Source organism: Schistocerca cancellata, chromosome 4 (assembly GCF_023864275.1).
Source record: "Schistocerca cancellata isolate TAMUIC-IGC-003103 chromosome 4, iqSchCanc2.1, whole genome shotgun sequence".
NCBI lineage: Eukaryota > Metazoa > Arthropoda > Insecta > Orthoptera > Acrididae > Schistocerca > Schistocerca cancellata.
In genome coordinates, this window is record NC_064629.1 from 775,664,069 (window position 1) to 775,682,099 (window position 18,031).

The 18,031-nt window shown below is 35.9% G+C and overlaps 1 protein-coding gene across 1 annotated transcript in view; it reads left to right on the forward strand.

The window, feature by feature from the left end:
- Window positions 1–18,031, forward strand: part of LOC126184598 (E3 ubiquitin-protein ligase HERC2) — an 812,863-nt gene that overhangs the window by 516,341 nt on the left and 278,491 nt on the right. Inside the window, exons 55-58 of the mRNA XM_049927039.1 lie at window positions 2,497–2,739; window positions 11,911–12,066; window positions 12,179–12,404; window positions 13,508–13,738. Of these exons, the coding sequence (XP_049782996.1) occupies window positions 2,497–2,739; window positions 11,911–12,066; window positions 12,179–12,404; window positions 13,508–13,738 (856 nt within the window). The remainder of the gene's footprint in view (window positions 1–2,496; window positions 2,740–11,910; window positions 12,067–12,178; window positions 12,405–13,507; window positions 13,739–18,031) is intronic.

Genomic DNA, 18,031 nt, shown 5'->3' on the forward strand with positions numbered 1-18,031 from the left:
CTGTGAGAGATGGTCAAATCTATTGGTGATATACAAAGTAAAAGTCTCTGGATATATTCTTGTAGTGGCATTCTTACCAACTATTTCCCATTCCCCAGCCCCATCTCCCTCCTCATCCCATCTAGTTGATCTCTTGCATTTTCTAACAGCACCTGAAGGGCACAGATCTTACAATTCTGCTCCTCTGTTGAATAATTTTTGCTACAGATCCTGCAATTCTGGGAGAGGGGACTCACTAAAACATCCCACTGGCTTCCTCCCTGCATCCCCCCCCCCACCCCACCCCAAGTGTAAGTACTTTGCAAAAATCACACACCTTAACCCACTACTCACAAATCTACTACAAAACTCACACATCTACTACAAAACTCACACTTGTCACTCATGACAAAAATTTTACAACTGTCAAAAAAACTAAATATCAATGTTACCTAAATTTGCTACTACAGTAAAACCATTTTATAATCTAACTAAAATGATTTCAAATTTTACTCCTATTAACACTGCTACTCCACCACCAATACTACTACCACAAATATTTCACACAATTACTTGTCTAAAACAAATGTGTCCATTGGTACACTCAGCAAAAATGGAACACAACACAGTGAGTGAACTTTTCCCATAAGTTTTTTCCACAGTTATTTCACAAGAAACAAAAATCTATACCAGTGTACAGCTACTAAAATTAATAACTGATAACAGTGCACAAACAAATTTATCAATACTTAGCTTTGTGATCCACCCCAACCTCTAACCAGAAATGTAAACACACTTCGATGCAAGACATAAACATACTCACAGATAACAGACTGTTTGAAGCAATAAGAGCACAAGACAGTCAGACATGATTATAAATACACTAATAAATTACTTTTTGAGCAAATTTTATCACATGCTATTGTTTAAAAAATAGTTGAAACATAAAACTATTTAAAAAGCGAGTGAGTGATACAAATAGCAGTATGCCACCCATGATTTCACTTATTTTTTTTGCAAATAAGTGAAGATTGTTGTTTAAAAAACTAGTATTTTGAAACAGGATGGGTACTGAGCTCACAGAACAAATTTTTCATAGCAGAGTGGAAAGATACATTCTATGTTGTTGTAATAACTATTATTTGCATGGTAGACATACTTTGAAGTAATCATTAAGCTTATCATCAAAGTTTATTTGACTATTCATACTCATGTGGTAGATCTCAGTCCACATTAGTTGCTGTGAGGTGATACCAACAATTACTGAAGTGACTGAGTAGTTTTTAGACTTTGCATCTATGAATGTGGTGCCTTCTGAATTCAAGGACTGGCATGCTTTAAAACATGGGACAAAAATTATCCAAACTGTTGTTCCTTGAGACTAGTTGTACACTGTATAACCATTTGGCTCTAATTGAGAAGCAGAATGGCATTCATAATTGAGCATGGTTATCAGTCAATATAATCCACCGTTTGGCCAATGCGCTCTTATCAAAATCTTTTGGTCAACATGAGCAGTGTCATTCTGCAATGTGTGTCAGGTAGATAGTACTGTGAAGATTCAAGGGTAGTACATCTGCAGATAACCTCTTGGTGTTTACAGTTATAAGACAGATACACAGTTGATAATCAAAGAGAATAAGAGTAGTTTATGCTGTAAATTATGCAGCTCTGATATCTATGCAACATCTACCACAGAAGAGTGGTAACCAAAATGAAAAGCTTTATGAAAAATAAGACATACCGATGGATTCTGTGATGAACAATGAAACTACACCAAAAATAATATCCAAAACATTAGTTCACTATTTTCTTAATGTTAAATTGTCATTAAGCACAATTCCAAGTTTTCAGGCTTGCTAAAATGGTGAAGCAGAGAAAGAATAACAGTAATTACAGTAATGAATAACTGTGTGGGGTTCTCATTTGCCTTTGTTTGTTTTGTACGCCATAAACTCTGGACATTGTGTAATTCATGTTGTATGCTAAAGATATTGTTCAATTCTTCATGGCTGGCTATGGTAACATAGAAAGTTTATTATACATAAGCTGAATTTTCAGAGCATTGTTTTGCCTACAGGTTCTTATGAGCTTAGTTCTACAATTAAGATTGTCTCTTCAGTTCAGTTACTTATGATTATATTTCTGATAAACCAGTGGTTAATTCATAATTTTTGGAAGATCTCCAAATTCTTGAATAACAATTACTTTTCTGCTATTGTTTCATACCAGCCATTACAAAATTAAATTTCTCTCATCATCTTTGAACAAGGTGTAATCAATGAAAAATCAAATAAAAAATATTTTATTGTGCCACACTAATTGGGTTGCATATAAATCATTGGCATTATTTTAGCTAATGTTGCTCTTCTCAAGGAGACATACCAAGAATAAAAATGTGACAAATTAAAATTGGAGTACTAATTGTAATAATATTGTAGAAGTGTGACATCTTATTTCTCTGTGATAATGTTGGCATTTATAAAAATAATATCTAACCTGTAGTATCTGTTTTAGGTGTCAGCCCTCCTTGGACATCATATTGTGCAGGTTGCCTGTGGAAGCAGAGATGCACAAACATTGGCTTTATCTGATGAAGGCCTTGTTTTTTCTTGGGGTGACGGAGATTTTGGAAAGCTTGGACGAGGTGGAAGTGAGGGGTGTAATGTACCACGGAATATAGAGCGTTTAAATAATATGGGTGTAATACAAATTGAATGTGGCGCTCAATTTTCCTTGGCATTATCAAAGTATGGCCAGGTAATAAAGATACAGACTTTAGTAGTAGTAGTAGTAGTAGTATTGTTGTTCTTCTTCTTATTATTATTATTATTTCTTTCTATTCTCAGACGTTATGTCTGGTCAAAAATGGACAGTGACGCGGACCTTGATCAAGCGTGACTTCCTTTTAACTGTACGGTATATGTTATATTGCATTTAGGAACTTTCGGGTCATTGAACATGTATCAATAATTACAGATTTTTGTAGTTGTATATATATGTTTGGATGTAGCTGTATTGCATTGATGTACTGGTGGATATTGTGAGGTATGACTCCTGTAGTTGATAGTATAATTGCTATAATGTCGACTTTATCCTGATGCCACATGTCCTTGACTTCCTCAGCCAGTTGGATGTATTTTTCAATTTTTTTCTCCTGTTTTCTTCTGTATATTTGTTGTGTTGGGTATGGATATTATTATTATTATTATTATTATTATTATTATTATTATTATTACTATTACTATTATTATTATTATTATTATTACTATTAAATGACTGGATGAAAATACACATCAACTAATTTGCAGTACTATCCACACAATTTTTCTTTTCTTCTGTGTTGCTAACACTCAATTAGAAGAACTCAAAGGACTTTGGAAAATACCATATCTGTGTCAGCAACTGCCAGTCATAATTGACAAGCATTCTCAGGGCAGGTGGCCATACTGTGATTGTTGAACCATTGTAATGATCACTTACCTTGTCCAACATGTTCATCATCTTAGACAATGATATTTAGAATTGTTCTTTTTTGTTTAATTAAATAACAGCTTTAAATGTCACAATTGAGTTTGTCCCTTAAACCATTCACAGGTGTTCATCTATTAGTCACCCTGAATATAAAGACATTCAACAGGTATCTTGCAACAACAATATAAATGTGAATGATGTTGCGTAACAACTCATCACACACACACACACACACACACACACACACACACACACACACACACACACCAATGGATAAAACTTACACAGCGGGAGTCATGTTGTAAACTAGAATGTTCTGGAAGAACAAAAGCTATAAAGGGAAGGGTAAGTAGAAGGGAGTGGACAAATTGGGCTAAAGAGCATATGAGTACAAGTCAAATCCTAAAAACTGTTTTTGAATCAAACAGTAGTATATTAATGTACATTGCTAGACAAATATTCAAGAATAACAGTGATATTAAGAAAGTACATATTCCATGATATATTAATGAATGTCCACCAGACGACATTCAGTGCAAATAAGTGAAGAAGTGTAAAGCACAATAAGGCAACAAATGGCTGTCCAGCAGAAGTAACTCTGCACAAACGTATCATGTTTGCTCGATGCAAGGGAGATTTACCAAGCACTATGGCATGGTCTGCTCTTTACTGACTAAGCAGATACTGAATATTAAACAGTCAGGTTCATTAACATGTAAATGTATTATAGAAATTTTAAAAAGCATCTAGAAACTCATTTTTCAGATTTATCTGTTCATCCAGAAGAATGTCCGTAAGGGTACATTTTTCATTTATTTATGAGTTGCTCATTGCAACAGTTGCTGCATTGCTTTGCTCCTATAGTGATGTCATTGCACCAACCAATCGCAGCCTGATTCACTTTGGGGCCGGCCGGGGTGGCCGAGCGGTTCTAGGCGCTACAGACTGGAACTGCGCGACCGCTATGGTTGCAGGTTCGAATCCTGCCTCAGGCATGGATGTGTGTGATGTCCTTAGGTTAGTTAGGTTTAAGTAGTTCTAAGTTCTAGGGGTCTGATGACCTCAGAATTTAAGTCCCATAGTGCTCAGAGCCATTTGAACCATTTCACTTTGGGCCCAAACTTCCTTTTCATAACCTTGATTGTATCGAAAAACAGGATTGATTATGCTGTAATGTACCACTGCTAAAATCACATATATGTATTTATAACTTATTTTGAAAAGGAAAATGCCTTACTAGAAGTTGTAGTGGTCTATCTGTATGTTTTGTATATATATCACAAACTGAAGCACACATATTAGTGCTGCACGTGCAACTGCTAGCAACAGAAAGATCTTTACCTTTATTTTCAATGAGGTTTCAATTTCCAACAGTTTTTTAATTCTTTTCCTACTTCGATTTCACTGCCATCAAACCTAATGTTTTCTGCTTCACTTTCTAGATTGTGGAGACTAACCTTCACTGTTACAGATGTAGATGCTATAATGTCCTCATTTGGTTACATAACTTTTTGCTGCCAAGTGAAGAAATCTGATATGCTTGGCTATTTTTCCATGTGACTACATTCACTTTCAATAACATAAAGAATTAACTACAAAAAAACAAAACAAAGACCACAATGATAGCAAGTATGCTTTTATTGTGTACTCTTAGTGCAAACTGTGAAACACATGCACAAACACAAAACAGAAAGTGGGGAAGAACTGCTTGTTCAGTAAATATAGCAACTAGTTCATTTGCTTGGTGATCAGCATGTACAGATTGGTGGATAGGTCGATATTAATTTCATGTTCCTAAAATCCACTTCTATTGTATTTAATTTTATTTTACGTCTTTAGTATGGGACAATACAATTTTTTTTAAATAAATTAACAGAGTGGTTAGCCATATGCCTAGCATGTATAAAAAATTGTTTTAATTTTATAAAGTAAAGTTTGACTTTGGACTTTGGTTCTGTAATTTGTCTCTCCGTTTTGATTGGACCAAGATAATTTTTGGTGGGCCTGGGGCCATCCTGGCCCACACCTCACACTGCCACTGGACTTGCTGTTATTTCATTTTGCCACTATTCACCCTTGCCTGCTAAAAGGTTGCTGACCACCAGTTTAGGTATTGGTAATGGATGAAGCATACCACTGCTAGGATTTTTTCATTTGTACTGCTGCTGCCGTTGCATTTTTAGCTTCGTATTCAGGAACCACATGTGACTGAAATGTCTAGTTCTGACATACACTTTTATAATTTCTGGTGCTTAATCAGTATATTTGATTTGAACAGCAGCACAGATTGTTTTCACTATGTTTCTTTCTGTCAAAGTACTAGCCAAAGACTTAAATTCAATAAAAATAACTTCAGTTTGATATACTTTATGTAATCAGTCGTATGTCATATGTTTAACAACTAGTTGTGGTACAGGGCACCCTCCGCCATGCAGTGTACAGTGACTTGTGGAGTATGTAGATGTAGATGTAGACTGTAAGCTCACCTTGAGATAGGACGTCAGTCCAACCAAAATGTTCTATATCTGCAACAGGAGGACTTAAAATATTACTAGATGATGATCCCACTGTATCATCATAGTTCTTTGCATGAAACACGATGTAGTCAGCCAGGTAGCAGAATCATCCTGCACATCGCTCAGGTCCCTCTTTGACAGCAGAGTCTTCAAGTGCAGGTTGAAAAGGGAAGTTAATATCCTGGAGCTGTCTTTCATCATCTATCATTTACAGTGCTTCACTAATGTCGGACAAAATTACTCTGATCACGTTTGATTTAAAAAATTTGACATTGTTATCTGCTTACACTGCAGTTTCATTTCAAACTGGAGTATCATGGGTGTTGTGACCCAAGAGTAGCAGCCATAATCAATGTTTTACTCCTGTTGGAGAAGGATTCAAGTAGAAGTGCCCAGTTCCTCTTATTTGTGAGAAAAATTTTTCCATTGTGTCTTGGTTTAGTTGTGCAGTTAGAATAAGTCTTATCTACAGTGGCTGAAGGTCTGAGAACAGTCTGAATAATGAGCAAACATTTGTCATTATGCCTTTCTGGAATGGGGCAAATGATTTATACATCATACACACTTTTTTTTCACATGCTGACCTTAAAATTCTTTCTTCATCATCCTTGTGCATCACGTAACGAAATGATAATGTATTCTTGTCGTTGCATCTACAGGCATCCAGGATGTCAAATGTGTTGTTCGCAAGTTGAAAAACATTAGCTGCTTTCTCTTCTCCAGACATCATGTACTTTAAGACTCAATAAAAACTTTGGTGTTCTCTGCCACTGTCAGTGAGGTGAACTTGTGGCAGTTTAGGACACAACTACATTGCACTCGTACCTAATGTGAGTAGTTTTTATATGATAGATTCATTAACAATTTTCCCATCTGGAAGTCTTATTCCATCATCTAGAAAGTTGTTCCTCATCAATTTAAATATATGTGGAACATCTAAAACGATCCTGATTGATTGATCCTTATATTGCAGATTGGGAAAGCGGTAATTTGTTTCTGTCACATTAAGACCTTTCCAAACAGATGGATTTTTTGTGCTGAGGTCACACAGTACCACACAACAATATTGAAACCAGTATCTTGTATGGAGCAGATAATAGTGTTTCATTGATCAACTCTTATCTGTCTGTGAAAATTAAACTCGACTTGTTGACTCCATACTGAAAACATATGATGTACCATAACAAATTACACATTAAAAGTGTGTGCTTCTACAGTACGTTCATCAACAGAGTCATATGTAACACTGCTGTCTGCATTCATTTCACTGAATGAAAGCACCCATTCATGTTTAGCTTTTGACAGTATGGATGACTGGACATTCATTATTTATAAGACATCTGTAAGCACAACAGGAAAGCATCTGAAAGAGCTTGATTTCCATATTTTCATTGTTGGTAGCCCTGGAAGTGGGATTTATTAAAAACAAATAACATTTCAAAGCTACAGCATGGAATGGAACTTCTTTGCGAATGTCTTCTCTTTGCCACTTTGCTCATTTCTTTCCACTCAACAATCGGTTTATCTTCATTCTTGAAAACAGTTTGCCTATTATTTCAGCCACTTTCTCCTGCATTTGCTTCTTGTGATATTTTGTGATTGTTTCAATTTGAGTTTCAGGCACTTATCATTACATCTCAGGTTTGCACACACAGCTGTCTGTATGTTTTTCCTATACTCTAATTCTTCCAAGCATTTGCTAAGTTCACTGATCTCTTTACTGTCAGTGTGATGCTAATTTTTGACTGTTCTATTTTTCATTATATGGGAGACACATTTGCCACATGCTCAAGTGCACTTTTGATTGTCTTCCATGCCTGCAATTTGTGTGCTTTATTTGGAAAAACTGTATCGCATGCAGTTGAATTACCACTAAAATTGGGAACATTCCTGGTATATTTACACTCAGCAGTTGCCACAAATAATTAATTGAAATCCAGAATTATTTGACATCATTCTCAATAAATAACTGAAGAAGCAAGCCAGATCCCTACTGTATCCAATGAACAGCATATATGACTGAAAAGGAAATGATGCAGTTTCCCTTTTATGGGTAAAATTACTAATAGGATAAGCAACATTTTAAAAACAAAGGGTTTCCCTGTGTTTTTCTATGTTCCACAGACGCTAGGTAGATGTTGCTTCGATTCAGAACACAAACAACCCCATCATCAAGAAAAATGAGGTTTATAAGATCATCTGCAAAGAGTGCCAGTCCTGCTTGGTTGGACAGTCTGGGAGGCCAGTCCATACTAGGCTCAAAGAAAACCGTAAACCTGGAGAACAAAAATGCCAGTTTTATCCTTTGCCAAGTATTCCTTCAACCAAAACCACAAATTTTTAATAGATGTTGAAGTCCTACAAATAAAGCGAAAGGTTTCAAAGCTCACCAAATTATAAATATTAGAAATGAAAAAAAGATGTGTGTATCCCCACATTTGCTATTGAATGAGCAGACTCAGTTCAGTTGTTCGACACTTGTAGACAATGTTACAACCTCTGCATAGGAGAAGAAACCTGGATGCCTTCATTCGTAAATAGATAATGACACAAATTCCTTTGTTTATAGCTCTACTCTAGTGCTGTGCATGTAGCTCTACTCCAGTGTATATTCTTCATAGTTATTGTATATGCTGTCCTAATGACTGTTGTAGGAAACAAATGTAACTATATCAAAACTGTCTACAGAGCTAACCATTATTGTTTATGTCAAGAATTGATGGATTAAAAAGTTGGCATATTTATCTTTGCTTGGTTGCCATGTTTAAGCTCAGTTGTGTACTAAAAAATGGGCTTGGACCTAAAACCTAGGTCATACAATAACAATAAAGTTTGTGGAACAAGGCTAAATAAATGTTTTGTTTAATTAATAGAACATACAATGTTTCACCAAGAACCCACAGTTAAATCAATAAAAATATTTGTATGTCTTTGTATTCAGGATAACTAATTGCTGATAACAAGTATGCACTATGGACAAGAAATGCTATTGGAGCTACTATTTTGTCAAACTTTATTTTTAATTTTGTATTTTTGTAATACATGGTATCTATACTGTAGGAATATTTACAGTTATTCACTTTTTCCAGTTCTCCTGTCAGTGTTCTTCCTTTCCCTGCAAAAATATTTTGAGTCCAATTAATTGTGTTATGAGACTAATTTACAAAACTTTTCAATGAACTTTAGTAATATTATCAAGCTGACCTAAATTACTCATACAAGAACTGTATTTCCACTACTTACATTCCCATAGACACGATCAGCGTCATTGAATAATCTTATCTGCTGCTGATCCTATCTGATAAATGCCCTGTATATGTCGAGAACATTAGAGGTCCTGTTATGCTTTCTTGGGGCACACTCAGTTTCCACTTTCATTTCTGTTGAACATTCACCATCCAGTGTAACAGAGTACTACTGGTCAACTATTCATTGAGTTAATCACATATCAGTGTATATAGCATCTTGGATTGTAATCAGCAATGTAGTCTGGTGTTGAATGCCACTTGGAAATTTAAGAATGTAGAATCTAACTTTTCTCATGCATGTATTGTTTTCAAGATGTTGCACATGAATAAATAAATCAGTTTTTCATGCAAGTGATGTTTCTTGAATCCATGCTGATACTTTGAGAGATATTGTTGTATTCTAGGAACATCATAATGTTTGTGCTTAGATATGCTGTAGGATCCTATAACAAATAGATATCAGCAATGTTGGTCTGTAATTCTGTGCATCCAATATTTTATTTTTTGAAGATATTTTTGTTCTGTCGATGCAACTACAAAAATGCGTTGTTTTCTTTCTTTCTTTTTTTTTTCTTTTTTTTTTTTCCACCACCAGATGTGTTTTTCTTTATTGAAGTAAAGTATCATCAGTAGTGGTGATTTTCACTTAACATTGTAAAATGCCGTCTGCTAACACATTGTTGTTGTTTTTCTTCTTTAGCCACTGGTAGTTATGGTCTAATTTTTAGTTCCACATCACTATGCATTCCTTGTGTTTTTCACACCACACTTTTTTGCTCACCACTGTTTGCTGTTTGTTTTTATACTTCTAAGTATACTTAGAAGTATAAGAACAAAAACAGTGTGTCAAAAAAGTATACTTAGAAGTATAAAAACAAACAGTAAACAGCGATGTGCGAAAAAGTGTAATGTGAGAAACATAAGAAATGCATAGTGCTGCATAACAACTAAAAATTAGACCACAACTACCAGTGTCTAAAGAAGAAAAACGCCAGTGATGTATTAGCAGATGGCATTTCCTGATGTAAGTGAGAAATCAAGTGAAAATCACCACCGCTGATGATGCTTTACCTCAATAAAGGGAAACACTTCTGGTGGGGGGGAATGCATTTTTGTAGTTGCATCAACAGAAAAAAAATACCCTCAAGAATTGTAGAGCAACTATGGACAACATGGCCACACAAATGGAGAATTCAATTTTATATTTTTTTTGTAAATGGGAGTGACCTCCTCTCCTTTCCTGTCAGATGCTTTGTTCTGCAAGAGGTTTTCAATAAGTGTGAGCTAGGAAAGGAGCAAGTCCCACATCATATTCATTGCAATAATTAACTGGAATTCTGTCAGTGTGTGGTGCCTTGTTCACTTTGAGAAGTCCTTAATTACTTTTTAACACAAAGATACTAATATCAGTATATCTCACTTCTGAGTCTGTATGGTGGTCAAACATTAGTAAGATAATATAATCACATAAATACATTTTTATATGCAATATTTAAGATTTCTGCTTTCGATATGCTGTCTTCAGTTTCAACACCAGACAGATTGATGAGAGATTGAATGAAAGTTTTGACTATTTTATGACTTTATGTATGACCAGAATTTCTTAGGATTTCCTGATAGTTCTTTTACCAGTAACTGACTGTGAAAATTGTTATACAGTTCATGCAAGGCAATTCATAGGGATGCACCAGTTGCTGTTAAGTTTCTTTTGTAGTGAGGTTGTAGTGGTCTCCGTTTTTGCAGCATTCTCCATTCCATTAAACCAATTATAGGTTTTGCCATATTTTATTACTTTATTTTGTATTTACTTATCTATACTGCAGCTTATAACATATTCTGGCTTAACCACTATTGTTCTGCATTTTTCAGATCTGAAATAAATGTTCTCATTTTTTTATTTATGTAAGTTGGTAGTGACACACCATCAGTTCAGCCAAATGCAAATACACTCCTAGATTTCTTAAAGGATTTCTTAAAGACCTTTTCACCTTTGGAGACCATTGCTGCTCCCTCATTGGTCACACTATTAAAAAGATTGCATGTATTTGTACTCAGGAGGTCTTAACTATTTCTATCATGTGTGGATTGCTGCACTTGTTGTTTGAAGCAGTTGTCTGAAAATTATCACTCATACAAATATCTGGAAGTAACAATATTATAGGGAACTGAAGAGGTTGATTACAAAACTCCTTCTGAACATATAGTATACTGCTCAATTGTGTGGCGTATTTATAGATTTGAAATATCTGGGGATATTTAGCATGTACAAAGAAGAGTCGATAAAGTGGTTGTAGAGAAGTTTGACTTATTGGGGCAGAGAGAAGGGGTAGGGGTTTTCAGAGAAATACAGACGTAATTTAACCACTGGGCATTCAAACTTGTCTAATGTCCTAAGAAAAATATTCCAAGAACTGATCTACAATAAGGTATTAAACTGTCATTCTATTTATGCTTCTTATAGGAATTAAACAGTAAAGGAACATAAATGGTATAATGAAAAGTACATATTGACTATATAACTGACTAGCATGATTTTTATAAAAAGCTTTCTCTGATAATTCTGTCTGAAGTATTGATCTTTCACCCTACATTTCAACTAAATTTTGTAAAGTAACATTATAATTATGGCATTTTCTTTAGAACTATTTGATATTTATCTGTTAACCATTTTTTAATCAATTAAATTGTTACAGGTTTGGACCTGGGGTAAAGGTGATTATTATCGCTTAGGTCATGCTGTGGAACAGCATGTCAGGAAACCTACATTAGTGGAGGGCTTAAGAGGAAAAAAAATTGTGCATGTTGCTGTTGGAGCATTGCATTGCTTGGCAGTGACTGATACCGGAGCTGTATGTTTTAACTATACTCAAATAATAGTGTTACTAAGCTTTTAAACACACATTTTCAACACAAAGTGAGGCCCAGTAACATCACTGTATAAGGTATTTTGACTGGTTTTAGGTATATGCATGGGGAGACAATGATCATGGTCAGCAAGGTAATGGAACAACTGTAGTAAACAGGAAACCTGCATTAGTTCATGGTCTCGAAGACATTCGTATTAATCGAGTTGCTTGCGGTTCTTCACATTCTGTGGCTTGGACAACATTTGATACACAAGTTCCAGATCTCCATGAACCTGTTCTGTTTCTTTCATCAAGTGATCCGCTTGGAGCCTCCATGCTTGGTAAGTGTATATCAATTATGGATTTTCAGATGATGAAATACTAACAACTTGGGTGGAGGTGAGAGATGAAAACCCTTGTCCCCTCTTCTGCATCCATACAAAAAGCTTGCATGCTGCCTCCTTCTCGCCCCCCCCCCCCTGCCTCCCCCCCCTGCCCCTTCCATTTCCCACACACACAGATATTAGAGAACTCCATTTTTAGAAAGTTTGTTAACCAGGAAGATATTAAATTGTGTGTTGATTGGCACTGTACTGATTATTACTGACACTGCATGTTGGATGTGGCAATATTCACACTTTATTGTCACTTAATGTTTTATTGTAGTCAGTAAGACCTGGGTGATTTAAGCCACTGGTATAAAAAATAAATGTTAATTCAATTCACACACATGGATGGTAGGTATCCAAATGAACAATAAGTTTAGATGAAATGAATTTATTGCTAAGTCTCCCAAGAAGATAATGTTTTCTGCCCTAAGAGCTATTGCTTACTGTATTATCTCATAAGTGATACTGTTGTCACACACTGGGAATTTCCATTCTAAATCATCATATAAAGTTCTAGTCTAGGGACATACTATGGGAATAGATTCATTCCCTAAAGTGACAGTATTGTTTGTAGATACCAGTAAACACCTGCTGACAACTCAGCAAAATTTAATATGTTTCTGTGTTAGTACATAACGTTGCTTAAAAGTCACTGTGATTGCTTTTAAGACTAGAATAACTATTAAAATTCTCCCGCCTCTTTAGAACAGTTGTGTGTTGTATGCAATAAAGAAAAATATAGATTAACACTTTCATGAATAAGTTATAAGATGGTTACAGTCTGAATTGATCCAGCTCCTTATCAGTAACAAAATTCTCCATTCGTTATTTGACATTTCCCTGTATGTGATTCTTGACTTCCAAAACCGGCAGTTTGTTATAACATAGCCTTCTAAATGCATATTACTGTTCAGTCAATGTTCGGTTAATTGTTATCAGGAGTTCCATAAAAACCTTAGTGATTTTAGAAATACTGTCTTATTTCTAGCAAACTACTGACAATTTTTAATTAATGTGCTTTATTATTATTATTATTATTATTATTATTATTATAGGTCTCTTTGAAAGTACCACTGAAGATAAAACTCAATCAACACAGTCTCCTAATGGTCAGTCAAAAACACCACAGACATCATTGTCCAACATAATATTATCACTTGGCTCCCGCTCAGCTAAACAACAAGCTCTACAGCATGTTCTTAATGCTCTCCACATTCTTCAAGCTAGAGATGCTGTTGTTGCTGCCCTGTCAAGCCACACAAACATTTTAGGATATGGCTCACCTGGTAAGAGTAAAGCATTTTATCATCCTACATGTAATATTTTTGTCTTTTTAAAATAATAGTTATTCTGCTGAATTTTTACCAAAGCTAACTCGTAGTTATTAATAACATTTGAAATATAGTTTTTGGTTTACCATATTGTGTAAGGTACAATTAAAAGTGATTGTTTATTTGATAATATGTATCAGTAATTATACCTGTATGTTTTGAAGTAGCCAAGTGTTCATCAGAGGAATAGCGGCAGAGATAAATGTGTGTTGCAAATAATTACATGTCACTATCTGCTAGCCTACTTCTTTCAGTGGTATCTGTGATGCAAAAGGTTTTTAGTTATGGTTTCTACACACACACACACACACACACACACACACACACACACACACACACACACACACACACACTGACTACATAGTATTGGGCTTCAGCTTGACTCAGTTAAAGGATGTATCAAGTGATGATGGGTAACAGGAAGAAGTGTTGGGGGAAGGTTGGGTAATGGCTAGGAGGGAGAAGCAGCAAATGCATTGGAAGGGGCTGTGGCACTAGTGAGCTCATTGTAGTGCAGGCAGTGGAAGCTACATGTGACACGTAATGGCAAGGTGGAGTGGACTGGGAGAGGAGGATATGAATGATGTGGAGTGGGATGGGGGGGGGGGGGGGGGCATCGGCTCAGGGGAGGGGCTAGGTGTAGGTCAAGGGTTTACAGATTTCAGAGGCAAGAGGACTGTGGAATCAAAGTATATGTTGTAAGGATAATTTCCATCTATATAGTTCAGAGGACATTGTATTGGTGAGGGCTCAATAACGTGAAGCAACCATTGAAGTTGACTTCGAATCTAGTCTTCCATATCACCATATCAGGGGCATGTGGTGCTATATAATGCTGGGTGTGCTGAAAAAATGCTTTGGGGCAATGTACAGAATGAACTGGAAATGAGATTCTATTGCCCACGCATAGCATATTTATTGATACATGCACTTGACAAATTTCAATTAATGAACTAGATTTTACAATTATCTACATAACTGCACTAATATTAATTTTTATTTGTATGTAAATTCCATTCTTCTTTCTTGTCTGGTGAACTCGGTGATTACATCGTCATAGAAGGTATGTCTACTTCTTAGATTGTGAAGAACCTCCGCTTCTTTGGATAGAAGTACCAAACCAGAAAGATGCTGTTGACTCTGTGTACACCTTGGTACAATTTAATTCTTCCTATTTCAGAAAAAGATCTTTCTACAGATGCAGTTGTGATTGGGACAGTAAAACCAAGTAAACCTAGTTTATACACTTCAGACAGAGCTGTATCTTATTGTCTGCTCTTCAGTGATATCACAAGGTCATATGGGTGATCATTACTAAAGTTTCCATATGCATATAATGCAGATAGTGCAGTTTTCAGTCGAACGAAATCAAACACATCCTTATGAGTTAGTCTCAATTTTTCAAATGCAGATGTAGTGAAATATGTTCTCTACATTTGATACATCTTTGGGTCCAACAAAGATATAAAATCAAGTTGATGCAATAATTCAAACCTTTCCTCAGTTTGCACAACTATATTGTCAACAATATCATAGGAGAGAGACCTTCTTAAAATGGAGGGATGTACATTACAACAATGCTGTTTAGCAGGAGTTTCATCTTCAGCATCAGCATTTTGTGCCTGAGTGTCACTCCACACCAAAACAGCCTGGTTTCTAAGGTTCAGTATTTCCCTTTTCGTACCTTGAATCTTTTGTGAACAATGCAGAATATCTAGGTGTTTAGACTGAAGAATATTGAAGAGTACATCTGTGAAACAAAAAATTCTGCTGAATATCAGTAGAAAGAGTTGTTTCAGGGCAAGCCAGAAATTTAAAAACTACTCGAGCTGCAATTATCATTTCGTTGTCCTAATTTGAGCTTTCATCCAGTACGTGTTCAAAGAATTCAACAAATGAGATTCGCTGATCTTTCACAGTGTGTACCAAACAGGATGAAAAATTCCATCATGTTGGGGCATGTCTTGACATTCTTTTCACTGTAAATTCATTTAGTGCATACATTCTTTTTGAGGATTTGTGGGAAAATGACCCAAACCTGTTAGCATCTGAAAAAATATTCTGCATTCTTTTTTGCAAGAAACTGACTGAGACAGAACTAGATTTAAGCTGTAGCTAAAACAATGAGCAAATATGGCCTTTGGATATACAGAGTCTGCCAGAATAATGTATACACTCTTTGTCAGGCTCTATCGAGGTATCGGTATTGCCATTCGATTTGAGTTAAGAGTGTGTTGTAGTATGGTCTTTGGCTCAACAGATGTTAGTACTTTCATCTCAATATTGAGAAAACGAGATGGCAGGAACATGCTTGACATTTGAGCAATGAAAATGTGTTGTGAAGTGGTTTTTCAAGTTTGATAATGCTGTTGAAGTGCAACGTCAATGGAGGAGGGAATTTGAAACAGAACTACCAACCCGCATAGCAATTAAACGCATCATTGACAAGTTTGAATTGCATGGAACGATTTGTGATGTTGACAAAGGAAGATCAAGAAGACAGTGTACAGCTACAAGTCCTGCTTTGTCGGCTGTCGAGTTGGAAACGTTTCTTAATTTTCCACAGAAGTCTGCTACGCAATGGGCACGTGAAGTAGGGTTTAGCATTACAAGTGTATGAAGAATTCTGAAAGCTGCAAAGTGGAAAGTTTACATTCAATGATTACTGCACACGATTCATGATGACAATGCTGATCGCCGAATGCGAGTTTGTGAATGGTATCAGCAAATGGTAACTGATGATGAGCAATTTGTGATGAAGGTAGTGTGGAGTGACAAGGCACAATCTAAATTTAATGGAACCATGAGTCAGCATAACACTGTGTACTGGGCACTGGAAAATCCACATGTTTACATGTGACTGAGATTTCTTGTGTTTCTGTATGGCATTGTGCAAATTGTTCAGGTTATTATATCCATTGTTCTACCATAAAGTTTGTTCTTTTTCAAACAATAAACATGGCCAGCGAAAAGGTTTGTTAAGCATCGAACTCCCTGCAATCCAGTCTGTCCTGCTATATTGAGACATTTGGAAATGTCAAACGTATTCTTGGCTTTTCTCTGTACGAGCTGCCTTCAGATTAGGCAGTTCTAGGCAAGGTCTACCAGATTGCACAATTTCCTGTTTTGCCTTAGACAAAATGCTCTTCACAACAATTGCTCTATTATACACTCCACCTCCACTGTACTGTAATTATAGAGAATAAAGAAAAGCATAATTAATAAATGAATTTTTTTATAATTCCTGAGACATTTTTACAGTCTTCTATATCAGTGACATATGTATGAGATTGAAGCAAAAAAATTAAACTTTTGCTGATGCTAAGTTTCGAACCCTGGCCTCGAATTTACAAAGCAGACACACTATCCATTACACCACCCTGCACTCAAAAAAACTTGTGTATGGAAGGTGATTACAAATTTAAAAAGCTCTGTGTAAATATTAATTTGTTGTATCAGTCTAGTACATTTCAGACTGTACTTGTTCATTATATCGTAATCAACAAACCAACACAATAAAACGTAAAATAAATAAAGGAATACCATACTTACATTATACTGATATTGTGTTCTGAACTACAAATGTCTTCATGCAACAATTCTGATTCAAACTTCTCTTTCACTCCATAGAAATAAATATTGTTTTCTGAACTTGGAATGTCTACAAAAAATAACTTGACTTTCACTTGAAAAAAATTTGTCACGATGCATTAGCTAACTAACTAGTCAGCAGAAGGCTCAGAACTTGCCTGTGGCACATGCGCATACCACACGTGAGCTAACTGACAGGGCAGCAGAAGCCTCACACCTTCCCCAAGTCACTTAAAATCACGCCTGTGCACATGCACACACACATGCCCTCCACCATGCATATCACACAGCAGCCATATCACACAGCAGCAGCTCTTAGCTCAGCAGTAAGGGTTGCAGCTTTTCCATTGCTGAAACACAAGTTGCAGAAGAAACATTTATGTTTCCAGAACATAGAGGACTGATAACAGAAAAATTGGAGCTATTTTCTCTACAGAAAAGCCATATGGGTATGCGGCACTTACCTAGCATTCCTGCAATGCACGCCTCTGTACCATATACATCTCTCCCTGTCTGTGACAGAGCAAAATCCCCAATGCCACAGTCCTGTCCTGTTGGCCTGCTGCCTCTCCCTTTCAGCTGGCAGCCATACGTTCTTCTAAATTTCCCTCGCAATTCCAGCTTTCTTTCTCCCCTCAACTATTCTAACCAATACAG